Consider the following 18,164-nt stretch of genomic DNA (forward strand, 5'->3'; position numbering starts at 1 on the left):
ATACCCTCTATGCACGCCACTGAATAATAGCTATCACCATGTTCCACGTTTATTGTATCTATATACACATATACAGATAGAATAGAAGGATTTTAAACGTGCTATTATATCTGCTCTGTCAAGCAATCCGGACTGTACTTTTGGATTGTAATTTTTAGTTGTCTTTTGTTATTTATTAGTTTTTCTTATTGTAATATTAGTTTTGTTGAACTTTTTGTATTTATATTATAGTTTGTAGTGTCAATATCGGTCATGTAGTAGTAAATGCTGTGTACACCTTTAAGTTGCTAGTCACAGTGATTAAAAACAAAATATTTGTAATTTTTTTTTTCTACGTATTTGAACAAGCTGTTGGTGTTCCTTTAATAAGTAAATAAAATAAAATAACGTCTCTTCACTGAAACGCAACTATCCACAGAATTAAGATATGTTCTTAATCTAATGCAGCAACCGTAATTTTGTTTGGTTAAAAGTGTCTGATGAGTGATGAATTTTACTGACTAGAAATTTTACACCATGTCTCATTTATTTATTTATAAAGGACAACCAACTGTAGATACATTAAAACTTGCTTTTTTTTTTGGAATGAGTCACATAGTAAATGTTCAACTATTTACAGGTTATCACAGCATGCATTAAAATGTAAAAAAGTCATTCAAATAAATTATTTACAATTAATTATTAGTCAGTTAATATAAACTTTCAAAAGTATAAATATTTAAAGGTAAATTACAATAAAAAATTTTACTTAATCAATTATTAGGAGACAAAACAAGCCTTTGTACTTATATTAATTCGAATATTAGGCTAATCTAACAGAAGAGCGTGCTTCAGCTAGTTTGAGAAGAAGAGCCAAAGGAACTTAGTTTCTTTGATATATCATTAGAGTAGCAGGGATACACAAACCACTTCAAATGGTTCAAATAAACCTGCATTCCGAGATGCGAAATAATAACGTTAGTTTCAAAAGTTAGTGTGCTCGACCGAGCGTGTAATTTCGTCGGTTCAATGCGCCGGCTCTCGCTAATCTCGCCGGATGCACAATTCTGATCGGAGTCTCTCGCGCCCGGCACTATCAAAGTTTGCTCGTTATGATTTATGAGTTCATAAATCTGTCATTCGATCGTTAATAATTATATTTTATTTACACCGTAATTATTTTCATCTTAGAGTCATAATCATCATCACATCAACTCATTACCGGCCCACTACAGAGCACGGGCTGTCTTCCATAATGAGAAGGGGTTAAGGCTGTAGTCCACCATGCTAGTCCAGTGCTGATTGGTGGACCCTACACACCTTTGATGTAGATCTCTCAGACATGCAGGTTTTCTCACGATGTTTTCTTTCACCGTTGAAGCAAGTGATATTTTAATTACTTAAAATACACATAACTTAGAAAAGTAAGAGGTGCGTGCTGGGATTCGCACTCGGCCCCCGGAAAGCGAAGTCGTGCTCCTACCAAATGCGCTATGACTGCTTGCATCTTACAGTATGCATTAAATAATATGTCCCATGCCTTGTTTCAATAGGAAAAAATAAGTTAAATAATTCAGTTTTAGACCTATACACTTTAGTAGAGTGAATTTCGCGCCTATTTATTTTAAAAGATTAACTGTTTCACCACTTGTTTTATCACTTCCATGGAAAGTAAACTAGGCAATGTGAATATTGCCCAAAGGTACTTTAGATAGGATATGCTAAAGCCAGAACTGAGTTCTATTAATACTCAATGAAGATGGGACATTGAATACACGAGCGTTTGTCCGAAAAAACCACTTCCATTTACAAATATTTTATTAACATTTTCACAAGTACCTTGCATCCCGTTATTCTTGTACCTATGTGCTCGTGGTTTTTTTTAATAATAATAATAACTAAGAGGCATATAAACCCATACTTCAGCTTTTATATAGGTACAATACAAAGAAATCAATAATTAAATGTACACATTAAAACTTACTACTAACTGTAATAGTTATAAATAAACTTATTTCAGACTAGCTGACCCGCGCAAATCGTCTGCACCAAATCGTTTTAATATCTTTAAAAAACCTATAAACTAATTGCAGCGCTACCTACCAGGTCCAGTTTTATTTCCAAACTATGTTCCCGTCGTCGCCGTACGTGTTATATATACCAGTCGCAACTTCTAAGCAATAGATTCAATATAATATTTTAAAAACGAATTTTCAGGTATATAATCAATCTTAATGTTTATATTATTACATTTCTTTCGCATTTATAGTATTAGTATTTAGTAGGATGATACGCATGCACGATCGTTGTCCCGTATGCCTCGCGACTAGCTGTTATCTGTGAAGGGTTATGTCCTTTATCTTTGACAATATTAATCAAATCTCCATTAAAATAACGGAGCTATGAAGTAAAATTGATAAAAACTTTCATCCCGTTTTTCGGAGGAAACTTATTGTTTATCGGGATAAAAAGTATCCTTTATGTTGGCCCGGAATACCAGCTACCACTATTCCAAATTTTATTTAAATCCGTTAAGTAGTTTCACGGCCGAGTGGCGCAGTGGGCAGCGACCCTGCTTTCTGAGCCCAAGGTCGTGGGTTCGATTCCCACAACTGGAAAGTATTTGTGTGATGAACATGAATGTTTTTCAGTGTCTGGGTGTTTATCTGTATATTATAAGTATTTATGTGTATTATATTCATAAAAAAATATTCATCAGCTATCTCAGTACCCATAACACAAGCTACGCTTACTTTGGGGATAGATGGCGATGTGTGTATTGTCATAGTATATTTATTTATTTATTTACATGATGCCCGAACAGACAGACAGAGAGACAGACAGACAGACAGACAGACAAAAATTAAATAAAAATCTGTTTTTGACTCAGTATCGATTATAAAGCATCCCGCGGTTAAAATTTTAAAAATAAATTAAATGTACAGAAATCTTCCAGTTACAGTTTTATTATAAGTATAGATAGATATCGTAGGATCTTAGTTTATTTTCCGTTCCAGGCTCGATAAACAGACAGCCAATAGTCTGAAATAGGACTCGGCGTACCTTCACAGACGACCTTGAGTATTCTATTGTTAGAGTTTGTAATTCTTTCTCAAAAGGATGCACACGAGCTCAGACAATACAATGAATTTCTGTGTTATTTCAGTTTTCTTATCTTTACATATAGGAAGGTATTTTGCATTAGTTTGCACCCATTTTTACAGATTAGATACACTTACAATACTTTAAGTAATGAGGGGATTTGATGAGAGCTAACGTAAGCAAACGTGTTCAATGAAACGTCGCGCTTGGTTTCAGCTGTTTGATTAATCTGCGTTCATTATATTATTAAAAGAATGAAAACTGACCGTTAGGTAATGCAATGCCTGGTTAAAAGGAAAAGACTGAGTGGGCGTTCACCTATTCGATGGTTGGACGCAATTAAATCCTTAGCTCAGATGAAGAGGAATGCTTCGACTGGCATGCCAAAGCTGGCAACCGCCAAAGGTCGAAAAGAAAACCGCGGGAAGCCGACGACTTATATCAAGTCTATCAAAAGTGGACGGCTAAGAGAAAATAATATTCCAGAAATGGAATTAACCTACGCGTTCGTGTACTACGTCTAGGTGGTATTAGATACTCGTAATAGTATATACGTTATATGTTATTTTTTAATTGAACACAAAAAGTTTGGGACCGGCTGGATATGAACCTGCGACTCTCTCGCAATCATAGCTAAGGCCAAGCATAACGACTAAACCACAATTCCCATACCACCAGTACCGATTTAATTCATGCCTTATTTATCAGTGATATACCTAACGTAGTGCCATCTCGTAGAAAAACTTATAGTTTATATTTTTGATATATTATTCAAAAAAGTTTTGTCCTCTTAAAAAAATTACAAATTTGATATTTCCTCTAAGTGTAGATAAAAACGACTTAATAAAAGCTACAAAATAATACTGTTGTTTGATGAAACGTTACCTGAAGTGATATACAATAAATAGTAAATAATAAACATAGGTACTACGATAATACACACATCGCCATCTAGCCCCAAAGTAAGCGCCGTGTTATGGGTACTAAGATGACTCATGAACATTTTTATGAATAATATACATAAATACTTATAATATACTGCTAAACACCCAGACACACTGAAAAACATTCATGTTTATCACACAAACTTGGCTAGCATGGGCAGGAGACAATTATATCCCCAGGGAAAGAATAAATATGTATCTTCTCACAAAGCTGCATCAACTCTCAGAAGACTGACGCAGTACGCACCAACGGAAATAATATACACTGTATGTGTATTATTATAAAAATTTGGAAAATCCAAAAGTGCACGACTCATAATGCTCATTTAATTACCAAATATTGAAAAAAAAAAAAAAAAAAAATTAAAACAGCTGTACTAGGAAAGTGATGCATAGATATATCACCATCCTTGTTAATTTTACATGGATATATATAGATATACAGTCTTGCAGTTTTCGTTTTTTATTAATTGCAATTAAACTACACTGAATTAATTAATCATTCGCATTCAGTGACCTACAATCGTCGATTAGATTTTTTTTTTTTAAATTTCACTCAAATAATGGATTTTTTCACAAGTTAGAGTGTTTTCGGGTTTCACACATGACGGACAGGAAATTTTTTTGACCTATTTTGGTGTTTTTTTCCAATTCTATTGCAGTAAATCAATTTTTTAAAAGTATGGAATTAATCTCTTTTAAATTATCTCGACAATAGTATGCAAAATATCTTGATTCCGTGAACTAACAAGGCTATAATAATAAAAATAGCCGCCGAAATGAGGCGAAAAAAATTTTTCATCAAGAGTTGTGCAAAAGGGGTTAAATTTCTTATATTCCCGGTTCCCGTGATTTAGCGGGTCGACACGTTTATTATATCCCTTATCGGGGGATATAATTATTGTCTCCTTCCCGTACTAGCCCTGCTGTTGTGGGAATCGCACCAACAACCTTGGACTGGACTCCAAAAGCAGGGTCGCTCATTGCGCCAATCGGCCTTCAATTAATAAAAAACAGTATTTTTAAATAAAAAACAGTCTGGTTCGAAATAAAATAAAAAAATACTCGGCATATATGTACAATTAAGAAGACGTAAACAATAAGATTAGAGATGGCAATTGGCAAGCCCAATCAAGTAAACAACACCCCTTAAACTTGGTTTAGACGTTGAGAGGTGACGAAACAAAACGAAGTTAATGAAGTAAATAACGCCCGTCGAGCGTAGCTTAGTGTAAATAAAGTATGCGGTCGATGAAAACACGTGTACAAGAAGTCGTATAAATGAAATAACGGCCACGTTTCTGTTTAAATATTCCCTAATTATGCCTTTTCAACTTATGTGACATCTAGATAAAAGCTTATTTGTGCGGAAGGTCTAGAACAAGCCTCGCGAAAAGTATAAATTAGAGAATTGATTGATTTTATTTCAAATAACCGATATTTTAACCGACAGTTTTCATAAAAAAGTTTAAAATTTACTTAACTTACTAATTTTACTGACTTGAAATGATATTTATTCGTGTATTTCTGACATCTGCGTGTTGTTATGAACTGGTGGAACGTCGTGTTTCAATAATAATCTAAATATCAGCTGTGTTCAAATAAAAGCAGATGATATTTAGATTATCACTCATTTTCTTCTTTATTCCACTACAAGTTACCCATGCCCCTATTCTGTTTCTACGCGACATCGTACCGGAACGCTCTTACGTAAATCTCTTAGCTTGCACGACTTTGTCGGTTTTATGACAACTTTGTACATTTTTTAAAGCTGTTAAACAAAAGTTTTTCATTATTATGAACTATTTTACCGGCGTAGTAGGCCCCATTCAAGCATGTTTTATAAAAACTGAGATAAATGTAAACTTTTGTTAGCGACTGTTGGAGTAAATATAACGAGATATAAAATCTTTTTTACCTACCTGGTTGGTCTTAACGGGTAGCCATGATGGAGAGGTAGTCTTAGCATTGAGCTACCAGGTTGCTCCAAGGCAGGTTAGTAAGCAGTGGGTCTAATTTACGTGCTCTCTGAGGCACGGGTGTTGGACACGACAATTTTCTAACTGAAGCTTGTGTTGAAATTTTCAAGATAGACAAACTCGACTGGCCAGACCCGCAAATTGAACCGAAGCCATGGGATCAGTTAACAAAATGATGAAACTAACTTCACAGCGCCTTCTTGTTTTCAATTTCAGGAAAATTAAACTTAACACAATAAAAGCCAAAACATTAATTGAATTATCCCTTATAGGGTGAAATATTCATCCCCCAAATTGATTAATTAGTAAGATCGCAACAACAACACAGACAGAATAGTGGTTAAACTTATAAACACAAACGAAATCTTACATACAAACGTACGGCAATGCATGCATTAAGAAACTGTTATCAGTAATCAGTAAATAATTACTAAAACTTTTCTTCCAGCTCTAGTACATATTAGTATGGTGTAGGAGGAGAAAAAGTTGCCTATAAATACGTTCTCCAACTTTTATATGGTTCATTTTTTTATTTTTAATCTAATAACACTGCTCTTGTTTAAACTTTAGATTTAAAATATTACTTTACTCCTCAGAATAAAGAAAAATAGCATGCCAATGTATTTGGTTGATAAATACCTAAATAATTTTGAAATATTATAAAAACTTTTTTAACTTAATTTTAAACAAATTCACGAGTATGTTATGTTGCATCATGACATTTTGTTTTCAGACAGCTGTCAGGTCGTACCTATCTGACAGGTTACCCCGTTTAACAACGGAACTTAATAATTTGGTAAGAAACAAATACCCGTCTACCTGGCATCACAACAAATTACCACAAATCGGAATAATAAAAAACATAAACTTTTATTACACTTTCCAAAGTTACGTGTGACAGTGACGATGACGCAAATACATTTAATTAAGACCACTGTTCTATAACTTACCAATAAATATCCTACAGTGAACACAACACTACATATCGATGCAAGAAATGTTTATACTCGGTATTTTATCTATAGGGCTGTCGAAATATCGATTGTTGCCGAAATTTGACTATAAAACGTTAACATACAGCCAGGTGACACACTACAATGGTAGCCTAAGGTCGGCTGACCATAACTCAATTACGAGTATTAGCAATTTTCTTTTAGAGATGTGCTGTACTCGAAAGTTAGGTAGTCGATACTTTTAAGAAAAGTCGATAGATTAGATATTATATTACTCATATTAACAACGTACTTTTACATTGCATAATATTTGACTTACGAATCTGAGCGCTAAAGTAAAACATACGCAAACATTAGCCCACCAACCCACATTAGAGCAGTGTGGAGGGCCAAAACTGAATGCCTCTCCCCGTGGGAGCAAGCTTACGCCCAGCTGTGGATCATTAATATGCTTAGGATCATATTATGATGACAAATTAAAAAAAAATATCTTTGTTTAGTAGAAAAATGGTTGACAAGAATCATATTTCACTGATTTTAACCCATTTACGGATTAAAACCGGTGGTCCGATTTTGCTTAAAGGGTTTAGGTCTTATAAAATTGTATCGAACTGTAATGGTTTCAAGACATTCGGTAAAGATTTTATTACGCAATGTGCGCACAAAAATATTGTTAAGTCACAAAAATAGTCCTCTTAAAAGATCTATATATAAGCAAGGTTTTCAAATAGTTTTAAGCGACAATGTGAGATGTTGTTAGTTAAATGAACCCAATAATTCATTTGTATATTCATTCATTCACCTTATTAGTCCAACTTCCTATACCATCTTACTTAATTTTTGCACATACTCGCAGATAAACAAACGTATTTATTATAAAAAACTAAACGAAGGCTATTAATGCTATTTTTCTTTTTTAGGTGCCGGAAATATCCAAAACTTGCCTCATTATTCATCTTATCCCTGCCAAAACATTTTCTTTATAAATCAGGGAGTTTTTCTCCCTGGTAGAGCAGATAAGATTTCCGAGGGACAGTGGCAGGTTGAGAGACCGACTTAAACCATTTATCATTGTTTTCTTGCGCATGACTGAAAGCCATTTAGATCCACGCTTTTTCATCATTTGTAATATCTTCAATTCTGTCATAACCTTTGAGTATTCGCTCGCGCTAAGCGCATTTTCTGTAGGAATATATTTTGTTACTTTTAAAATGAAAATTGTGGATTAAAAAGCTGACAAAGCATGAAAGCGTTGGCTACTATATGATTGGCACAAAAATAACATAATTCAAATTAGAAGAGCATTATTAGATAGGGATCTTGGCAGCCTACCTAATATAATTAGGTTTCCATTAATATATTTTACTGTGTGCTTAGTGCGAACTTTGTGAAGACTAATATTTCAAATTAAGTTGTAGCCTGCATGACAACCTTATCGATATTTACAAATTATTGTTTTACCATCCCTAAGTAATGCGTTATAAAGTTCATTTTTAGAGTTACGTGCAGTAATTGAAAAACAGATCTTATCTTAAAGACCCAATTTGTCGACAAGATAACTTTCTTAGAAACGCTCATACTACTGAAAACCTACTGAGAACATAATCATCTATGAAAATAATATGCATATCATGATTTTAGCACCAACAAGTAATAAAATCAAGCCTTTCAAATGGTAAATACAGCCTCTAATACTAATTCAGATCCATACTTAATTTATCAATGACGTACTATTGTTAAATTTAATACAAATTAATTCGATATCAGACATTTCTACCCTAATTTGCGTCTGCAGACTATAACAATTTTTATTACATGTTAATGTTTGTAAGCACATCATCAACACACATCTGTAAAACTAATCTATGCGCCCACATTTTAAACGCCGAATGATGATGCCAATGAGGCAGTTGCTACTCTTACGAAGCAGGTGCCCGTCAACAAGGCAGTAGCCACACCAACAAGGTAGTTGCCCTCAACAAGGCAGTTACCACATAAAAAAAGGCAGTTGTCAGACCAATGCGGTGGTTGCTACACAATTAAGGCATTTACCATGACATCGATGCAGTTACTACACCAACAATGCAGTTGCTCTTTTACGAGACAGCCACAGAGTTGACGTGTGATAAGAACAATAAAAAGAAGTAAGGTTTGTAGTAATGGCGCAAGCGTCACTCGCGCTTGACGTTATATTTTAATCCGCCAACGTCTTTGCCGTCTATTTCATGCCCGTGACTTAGTTTGACCGTGCACTTGTCCGGATGCCAGATTCGATGCGAACCACTACTTACATGCAATTATATGTGTATCTAATAGATAACACTTTTATCGAGCTTCCTGGATATTGGTGCAACATGAATCGCTAATACCTGATAAGTGGTAGAGACTACAAAATAAGATTGCTATTTCGACATATTTAATTATTTAGTGACATTTCTACTAATTTGACGGTCGACTGGCGCAGTGGGCAGCGACCCTGCTCTCTGAGTCCTAAGCCGTGGGTTCGATTCCCACAAATGGAAAATGTTTGTGTGATGAACATGATTGTTTTTCAGTGTCTGGGTGTGTATCTGTATATTATAAGTATTTATGTGTATTATATTCATAATAATATTCAACAGCCACCTTAGTTACCCATAACACAAGCTACGCTTACTTTGGGGCTAGATGGCGTTTTGTGTATTGTCGTAGTATGTTAATTTATTTATTTTATTTATTTATGTACATTATTCATAAAAATATTCATCAGTCATCTTAGTACCCATAACACAAGCTACGCTTACTTTGGGGCTAGATGGCGTTTTGTGTATTGTCGTAGTATGTTAATTTATTTATTTAATTTATTTATGTACATTATTCATAAAAATATTGATCAATCATCTTAGTACCCATAACACAAGCTACGCTTACTTTGGGGCTAGATGACGTTTTGTGTATTGTCGTAGTATATTTATTTATTATTATTACAGATTTAAGGTAGTGTCATATCGTGCAATAAATGATTTCGTTGATCGAATGATTTGGTTGAAATTTTTTTTACCCCGCTTTCTGAGCGCAAGGCCGTGGGTTTGATTCCAACTACTGGAAAATGTTTGATGTTTGTTTGATAATCATGAATGATTTCCACGTGTTTATACGTATATTCTAAGTATTTATGTGTATTATTCATTAAAAAAATATTCATCAGTCATCTTAGTACCCATAGCTCGTGTACTTTGGGGCTAGGTGGTGATATGTGTATTGTCTTAGTGTATTTATTTATTTTAAATAGAAGTAAAGTAATGACAAATCAGTAACTGATACAATGCAAACAATAATTTTTAAAGATAAATAAAACAGTTTGGTTTTATGGAATCACCATCTTTTGTTTATTTCCTATGTATGTTTTTTACCAAGTCTTATTTTCCTGACAACTTTGATGTGAGAGTCTAGCTCTGTATCTTTCTTTACCTCTACCCTAAGGGCCTTTTTAACATCAGCCATTGCATAGTTTAAGAGGCTTATAAACAGACAGACGTGAAAAGCGGCTTCGTTTTATACTATGTAAAGACGATGCGTATAAACAATCGCTAAATCGATTAGCTTATTAGAAAATTAGCTTTCATAATGAAACATTCAATTCCACATAAAAGGCCAATCGTTTAACCTTTTAATATTCTCAGAGGTATACCTTTTATATCGACATTAAGCTGTATACCCACGAGTACAGTTTGATGCTAACTAATTACGCTAAGTGTGCTGGCCGCATGGGAACTCGCCCCGGCAGTTTAAACTTTATTAATGGAAAATTGAAGTACTAACTTAATTTATTTAATGTTCCTGTATACATTATATCTTTGGGTGTCTGCGTTAGGTATTCTATATTTATTTTTATAAATTTTATTAGTGTTTTTACCTACACTTGGAGGAATTATCAATTTTATAAAATTTAAATAGGTAGGAGAGCCGTAGCTTAATTGGTGAAAGCGCTCAGGCCGCGATTGCCCGAGAGTCGCAGGTTCAAATCCTGTCGGTTCCGAAAATTATTATATGCATTTTAAATTTATAAAATTGATAGTTCCTCCAAGTGTAGGTAAAAACACTAATAAAAATTATAAAAATATAAAAAAAAGCAATGTGTCATCTCTTGTTTCAAACGTGTCTCATTGTAATATGGACCTTTGAAAAAGTAGATCGAAACTGCAACGTTTCCTACTAGATTACGCTACAGTCGCAATATGACTGATGTGAAATGCATATACTAATTTCGGCATCGACGGTAGGAGAGCCGTAGCTTAATTATTTTTATTACTTTTTTATACCTAGTAACACCGGTGTGTTACTAGGTATAAAAAAACCGCACTGAGTCACTCTGCGGGGTGATTCTGTATTCTAGTTGAAACCAGACTGAGTAGAAGCCAGAAAAAATCTCAGTTATACCTATTTTCCTACATCACCGCAATCCGCATCATCACAATCTGCAGCCTATTAACGGCGCATTGCCGGGAAAAACTCGTCTCTCATAGGAAAGACAGTTTTATTAGGAAACTATACGAGACGAAACAATATTTATATTGCAGAAAAGAGCTGTACGATCAAAATATAAACTTAAATCACGCTAATCCCTCCGTGAGAAGTTTAAAGATAGGTTTACTTACTGTAGATTAAAAATATATTTATAATAATAAAGTATTTGTAGTCTTCTGCATAACGTCTAACCAATGCTACAGAAGTCATTTGTGGGATTGACTTATTGTACGCTTTAATAATATGATTCCTAAGCTAATTTTAGACCTACCAATGCAAAAGTTTAAAGAATATGTTAAATAACATTTATTACAGCGAGGTACCTATAATATTGATGAATTTCTTAATAACAAGGTTGCTTGAAAGCATCCGGCTCCGCTTTCATCTCTCACAAGATAGAAAATGAATGTTAAAATATAAATTGCTGATTTTGGAAAAGTGCAACTGCTGAGTTTCTTGCCGGCTTCTTCTCGGTAGAATCTGCCTTCCGAACCGGTGGTAGAGTCACTACAAACAGACAGACTTGACGTTTCAAAAGTGCTTAGGTACCTACTTGAAATAAGTGAATTTTGAATTTGAATTTGATATAGAATAGACTCACCCCCTATTCCATTACGGGTTGATAGATTTAAACGATTATTATCACAAGTTAGTATCTAATTATAACCGTGTACAACAACTAGCCGGTAACTAATGAATATTTTGTCTTGCTTGACCCGGGTTTCGAACCCAGGGCCTTGTAATCCATGACCCTGCTAACTACAATAACGCATTCATCTAATAATAATGGTATGGCAGTGCAATATACTAGGTTACATAAAATTCATCATTCGTTTAAAGGAAATTGCATACAATTCTACAATAAACTACCAATTGACATCTTGGAGATGTCTCTTAAAAAGTTCAAAGTTTGTATTAAGCTTATAGAAAAGTCCTATTATAGTATAAAGGACTACGTAAACGATAAAAAAGCTTGGGTGTAAATTATTGCTCTAACCAGGTTGCTCTTCTAATAATTTAAAATGACATTGTGAGATGGCGATAACAAAAGAAAAAAAACACCCGGCTAAGTTTGTTGTGGGCTTCTTCTTAGACCGGGACGCGTTTGGAACCCTCGTAGCTTTAGTTTTAAGTTTACGAATGTGGTTATCGCCATCATCTCACTACCGTGTAATTCTTATGTACGCATCAATAGTGCCACCTGTGGGCCTACTTGAATAAAGATATTTTTGACTTTGACTTTGACTTTGACTTTGGTAAAAAAATTGATGGAAAAAATTGTGGAACAGATTTCATCTGCGGTTTTCTCTCTAACTTTCATCATGGGATTATTTAAAGAGCGAATTAACAGAAGCCTTAAAAGCCGCTATCACATTTAGATGGAGTGCAGTATAGGCAGCGGATAATGATTTTGGAATAAAAATTTGATTAAACATTACTTTATATCTATTTATATCTCAAAGTAACTACAAGAAGAAAACAATACCACAAAAAGGATATTCGAATAGCGATAAAAATGTCCGAATTCATAACTTGAAACAATGAAATTCTATTGAAGTTAAGAAACTAATATCATATTGATGTGCTTTACAAAATCGGCTATCCATTCAAAAATATTCACTATCCTGAATTTAATAAAGTTGCTTTTCAATAGAACTTCTATTCATATTTGAATGACTATATTATGCGAAATGACACTTTGTTAAAGGGTATTAAAATTGATATTACAATGGTCCGCTGTTAAGGCTTTGTGTGAAAGATGTTTGTCCTCGCTGAAAAGGCTTCATCGCATTACGGTTCACGTGCTCAGGAAATCTCGCGTCAATGCTCATTCGACTACGTTGGAGATACTATTTAATTATTTTCAGCGCCTGGTTATACATATTTTATTGAAGGCTTCGGTCGTGGCTAGTTACCACCCTACCGACAAAGACGTAAGGCGGTTTAGCGTTCCATTAATATTTTGTGTAAACGTATTGTGTGTAACCGATTAGGTACATAGCTTCTATGTACCTACTATACTCCTAACGGGTTGGCCAATTACCACCTTAGACTGAATCACCAGTTAACAGCTGGTGTCTGTTATAGACAAAGAGTTAAGAACACACAGAAACCGTGGACACGACTAATATTGAAGCATCAAAAACCACTCCACTTTAGAAGGGTTCCCGAACAGGCGGTTAGTCGCTTCATTCATTTAGCAGTCGACAGTAATTATGTTACGTTTTATGTTCTCAACATTTACCATAAAATGGGCAACTGGTGAAAAGTTTGTGAGCAAAATTCCGTGGGTGTGAAGTAAGACGTCCTCGGGCGTTTTCTCAGTTTTTGTACACAATGCACTGCGTGTAATAATGGCTGAATGAGGATTCTGTATTTTCATAATTCTATGGTTATAGAAAGAAAAAACGTGTGTGTAACCTACTCAGATTGTATATTTTGCCTTTAGTTTTGTAGAAGTTTGGAGAAAAACGACACTAACAATAGAAAAAAGGTACATGATATATTTAATGTTTTATTATAACGCATTATCTAGTTAAAAAAAAATATCTAAATATCACAAAAAAAAATTCTACATAATTAAAAAAATTCACATATCTAATTTGGAATACTAATTGACTAATTATCGGTCAACCAAGTTTCAGTCGATATTAAAATTTACGATTTTTGTAAAGGGAATGAGCCCACAATTGAAAGTGTACACTGTCAAACCTTATAGCTAACTTCAGGGTGTCGGTTTTTTGTGAAGGTGTGCGCGCGCATCGTAAAAATTTACTCTCATAATTTTTCCATAACGCGACAAAAGAAGTATAACTTCAAAAATAACCGAAACAAATCTAGCGTCAACGCTTATTTTTCTGCGTATGCTATCATCTCTACCAACCCATTACCGACCCACTTTAAGGCAGAATAATAACAGTTTCCCAGAATAAGAAGGGTTTAGGCCCACCACGCTGGCCAAGTGCGTGCTGGGGGACTTCACACACCTTTGAGAACATTATCGAGAACTCTCAGGAATTTAAAGTAAGACGTTAATCAGCTGATTATGATTTAGAAACCAAATTCGTCAGTAATGTGCCAGTAACAGAGCTACAGTACTACCTACTACAGGTTTTTTTTATTTCTTAACTCAAAGCACATACATGCCTTTGGGTAGTAGATATCAGTATAATATTACAACCCCGTTAAGCCTTATGAATGTAATGACGTACTATCTGTTTAGATAACAGGCCGTGTAATAAGGCATTGTTGAGCGAGTGTTGCGAAAATTGTACCGCATAAATATTATAGTCCACTACTTCGCTGGGGAGATAATGTTTAATTATTTTCAACGCCATAACATTGGAAAAGTAACAACTGAATGTATTATAATTATTTGTTATTATTTATAATAGTATATATATTCATATTTCTTGTTATTATTTAGAAGCGAAGCGTGATTTCTTAGTTCTTTCCAAACTTTGTTTACTTATTTCTTAGTTTTGCCCAATACCCACAAACTTTGTCCACAAATTTCAAACCCACGTTCCGGTACAATATCGCGTAGAAACCGATTAGGGTTAAGGATTTGATATAACTGCCTTAGCCCTCACAGGTGATCCCGATACAATGTTAGACTGAAACATCGCGTAACAGGTGAGCTTGCAGTGAAGGGCGAACTCGTAGTAGAATAAAATATGTTAACAAATTCACAAAATTTAAATTTCTCTAAAACTCTTAGCTAAGTTATTAATATTTTAAATAAGGTGCTTTTTAAAATATTACTTTGAAAACACTGCCCTTTTCCCTAATACTCTTTAATACGTATATTTATTTCTATAAAAAAAATTCGTTTTTTTTTAATCAAACTATTCTACATATCTTTTAGTTAGAAAATACTTACAACACGAAGTAGATGCATGATCTGGGCATTTGCGCGATACTGTAGCAACCTCCAACTTCAAAAAACCTATTCAATATGGTAGCACTCAAGAGGGTACATGAGTTTTGTGACTCTTATAAAAAATATATATTTTTGAGTTAAATTTGACAGACATAAATAATAGCCGATAAAATACTATGTGAATAAACTATTGAGAACGGCGGTGTTAATTTCTACATTCATACCGCTGATTAAAACGTCAAAGTGACACTAATTAGATCATTTTAAATTGGCACTGTATCAAATCTTTAAACGATAGTTAGTTAACGAGATAATAATCTATTCTAAGGTGGTAATGACAAATTAAATACCCATATTATGGTTTCTATATGTGGAACCAAATCTTGGGTATGTGTGTGTTTGAACACGAAAAATGTCGGGTTCTGCTATCACTCAAATAAATAAAATAAAATGTTATTTTTGCGGGTTATATTCTCTCTCTGATGTCGTGCTAGCTTGAAATGTCATGCAAAGAAAGCTAATGATTAATTTGACCACTGTAGTCGTGATCATAATTTTTTTGCTGATTTTCATTATGGAAGTAACCTATCTAATAGTTACAGGAATCCTAATAAACACAAAAAAACCTTCGTAAACTTTTCTTTGTTATTATCTAAAAACTCATAAATATAAAATTCAAGGCTTAACCAAACCAATCAGTTTCGCAAGACGTAGGTTTCATTAACTACAGTACCCTAAACATTAACTACTGAAACCTAAACATTAAACTACTATAACAGGCTCTTACCTAGATCTCCTCGAAGGTAGTAGAAACTTTAGGGGCCCGGCGGATTTTCTTCTGCTGGCACTAGGGACACCTAGCAGTTCCTCGTCTTCAGTGTCAGACGGACTCTCCAGATTCACCAACGCAGGTGCAGATCTCCTTCTGCTTGGTTTTATATTAGGTACTTCCAACATGTCCCGAATAACGTCACAATATTTACAAGACGCTGCTTTCTCTATGAAGGCCTTCGTTATTTCGTACGCATAACTCTCCAAAAAACATTTATGGCAGCCAGGAATATAGTTGCTTTCCGCGTCTGTCGATTCTTCGCTGGGATCCTGTTTTTTGAAATGCATTTTTTTCTCCATTGCCGATAAGCTGCCTTCTAATATTCTTTTTTTAGCTTCTTTCGATTTACTTTCTTCTTCTTCAAGCCTTTTACGACGTATCTCTTTCAAGCATTCCGCTTGATCGTTGTAGTATTCAATGCAACGACGCTCGCTCTTGGATGGCTTAATCGGACTTTTTTTCTTAGATTTTTTTGGTCCTATGTTTATATTTAGAGGTTCTATTCTTAAAGACTTCATTTGTTTTATTATATGCTCTTCAACATAGGGGAAACCATAAGACGACACTTCGTCTACGGCATTGGCAGTGTTCTGATCGTTAATAGTTTTGGCACGAACATCGTTGTCTTTGTTTCTAATAGCTATTTTATCGTGTTTACCAAAGTCTTTGATCTCGTCACTCTCCCCGTTGATTTTATGGCCGTTTTTTTCTGTACACTTTACGGACGACGAGTCGTCGTCGAGGCACGTTTCGTAACCGTCGATTTCATGGTCAATGTATAGTAGGGAATTGTTTTGCTCCTGGACGGAAATTCTTGTGGTTGCATCATAAAAACTGATGTCATCCTCGGGGGAAATCAGTGTTTCATTATTTTGTATTTTATCTTTACTCATGTCACATTCTTTCCAATATTTTTCAAAACTAATTCTTTCTAAGCCTGTTGGAGTAACTGCAAACACCATTTCATCAGACGTTGATAAATCTTTACTTTGTTGCTTGGATAAACATCTTTCATCTTGTGTACCTTTTCTGTCCACTGATTTACTTCTCATGCTTAATTCTCTGGGTGCAATAAGGACATCATCCTCGGTTATTGTCATATCATCATCTTGATCGTCTATAGAGTTATCTGACTTAGATAGTTTTAAGTCTGTTATTCCGTTTATCTTTTCAACTTCGTTTTTCATTTCAATGGTCATAATATTTTTATCTTCAATTACACTCTTATTTTTTTCACAATCATCATAACTAAGATCAGCCAAAGCAGACAGTTCTTCATCTTTTATAGATGACTCTTCGGGCTCTAAGCATATTTGCACAACTTCTAACCCCTCGCCATATTCTTGTAAGCATTCGTGGAAGGAATCCATTCCAGTATGGTCATCTGATGCCAGTGAATTGATACATTCCTAAGGAACAAACAAAAATAGTGTGTAAAATTGAAGTTTTGCCACATAAGTCGGTGAGCGGATTATACTAAGAAAACAAGAAAAAGAAACAATAAAATTTTTTGAAAAACATTTATTTTAGCACGCAACAAAGCATTTAGAACAACATTCAAAACTTTTATTAAAGCTTAAACATCAAAAATATTTACTATTCTTAATAACAACTTATTTTTTATATAACTTAATCCAAAAATTTCACACTAAAAATTGGCATGTTCTCCGCAGTATTGTATGCTAATCATATTGATACCAATCAATAAATATATTTTTTAAACAACCGGCTCGCTGCATTTACGGCTGCACTAATATCTATCTAATTTATCATCATTCCCTAGCTTTAAATTATGCTATTTATCCTTTTTTTTTTCTCTACCCTTCATTCCACTTTGTTGTGTTTATTTTATTTTAAGAAGTTGTACCATCACTACTGTTATATTTCAGAATTCCTTTAAAGAACAACAATGCTCTAGTTTTTATTAAGTGCAAGTTACTATTTCTGTGCTTAAACAAACTTACTTATTCTATGATATGTTTGTGT

General features: G+C 34.2%; 1 protein-coding gene across 1 annotated transcript in view; it reads right to left on the minus strand.

Moving 5' to 3' along the window:
• The window catches only part of LOC120626564 (inaD-like protein), a 232,822-nt gene that overhangs the window by 112,355 nt on the left and 102,303 nt on the right, over positions 1 to 18,164 (minus strand). The window contains exon 18 of the mRNA XM_039894120.1: positions 16,134 to 17,587. Coding sequence (XP_039750054.1) covers positions 16,134 to 17,587 — 1,454 coding nt within the window. The remainder of the gene's footprint in view (positions 1 to 16,133; positions 17,588 to 18,164) is intronic.

The sequence above is a fragment of the Pararge aegeria genome, chromosome 1 (genome assembly GCF_905163445.1).
Source record: "Pararge aegeria chromosome 1, ilParAegt1.1, whole genome shotgun sequence".
NCBI lineage: Eukaryota > Metazoa > Arthropoda > Insecta > Lepidoptera > Nymphalidae > Pararge > Pararge aegeria.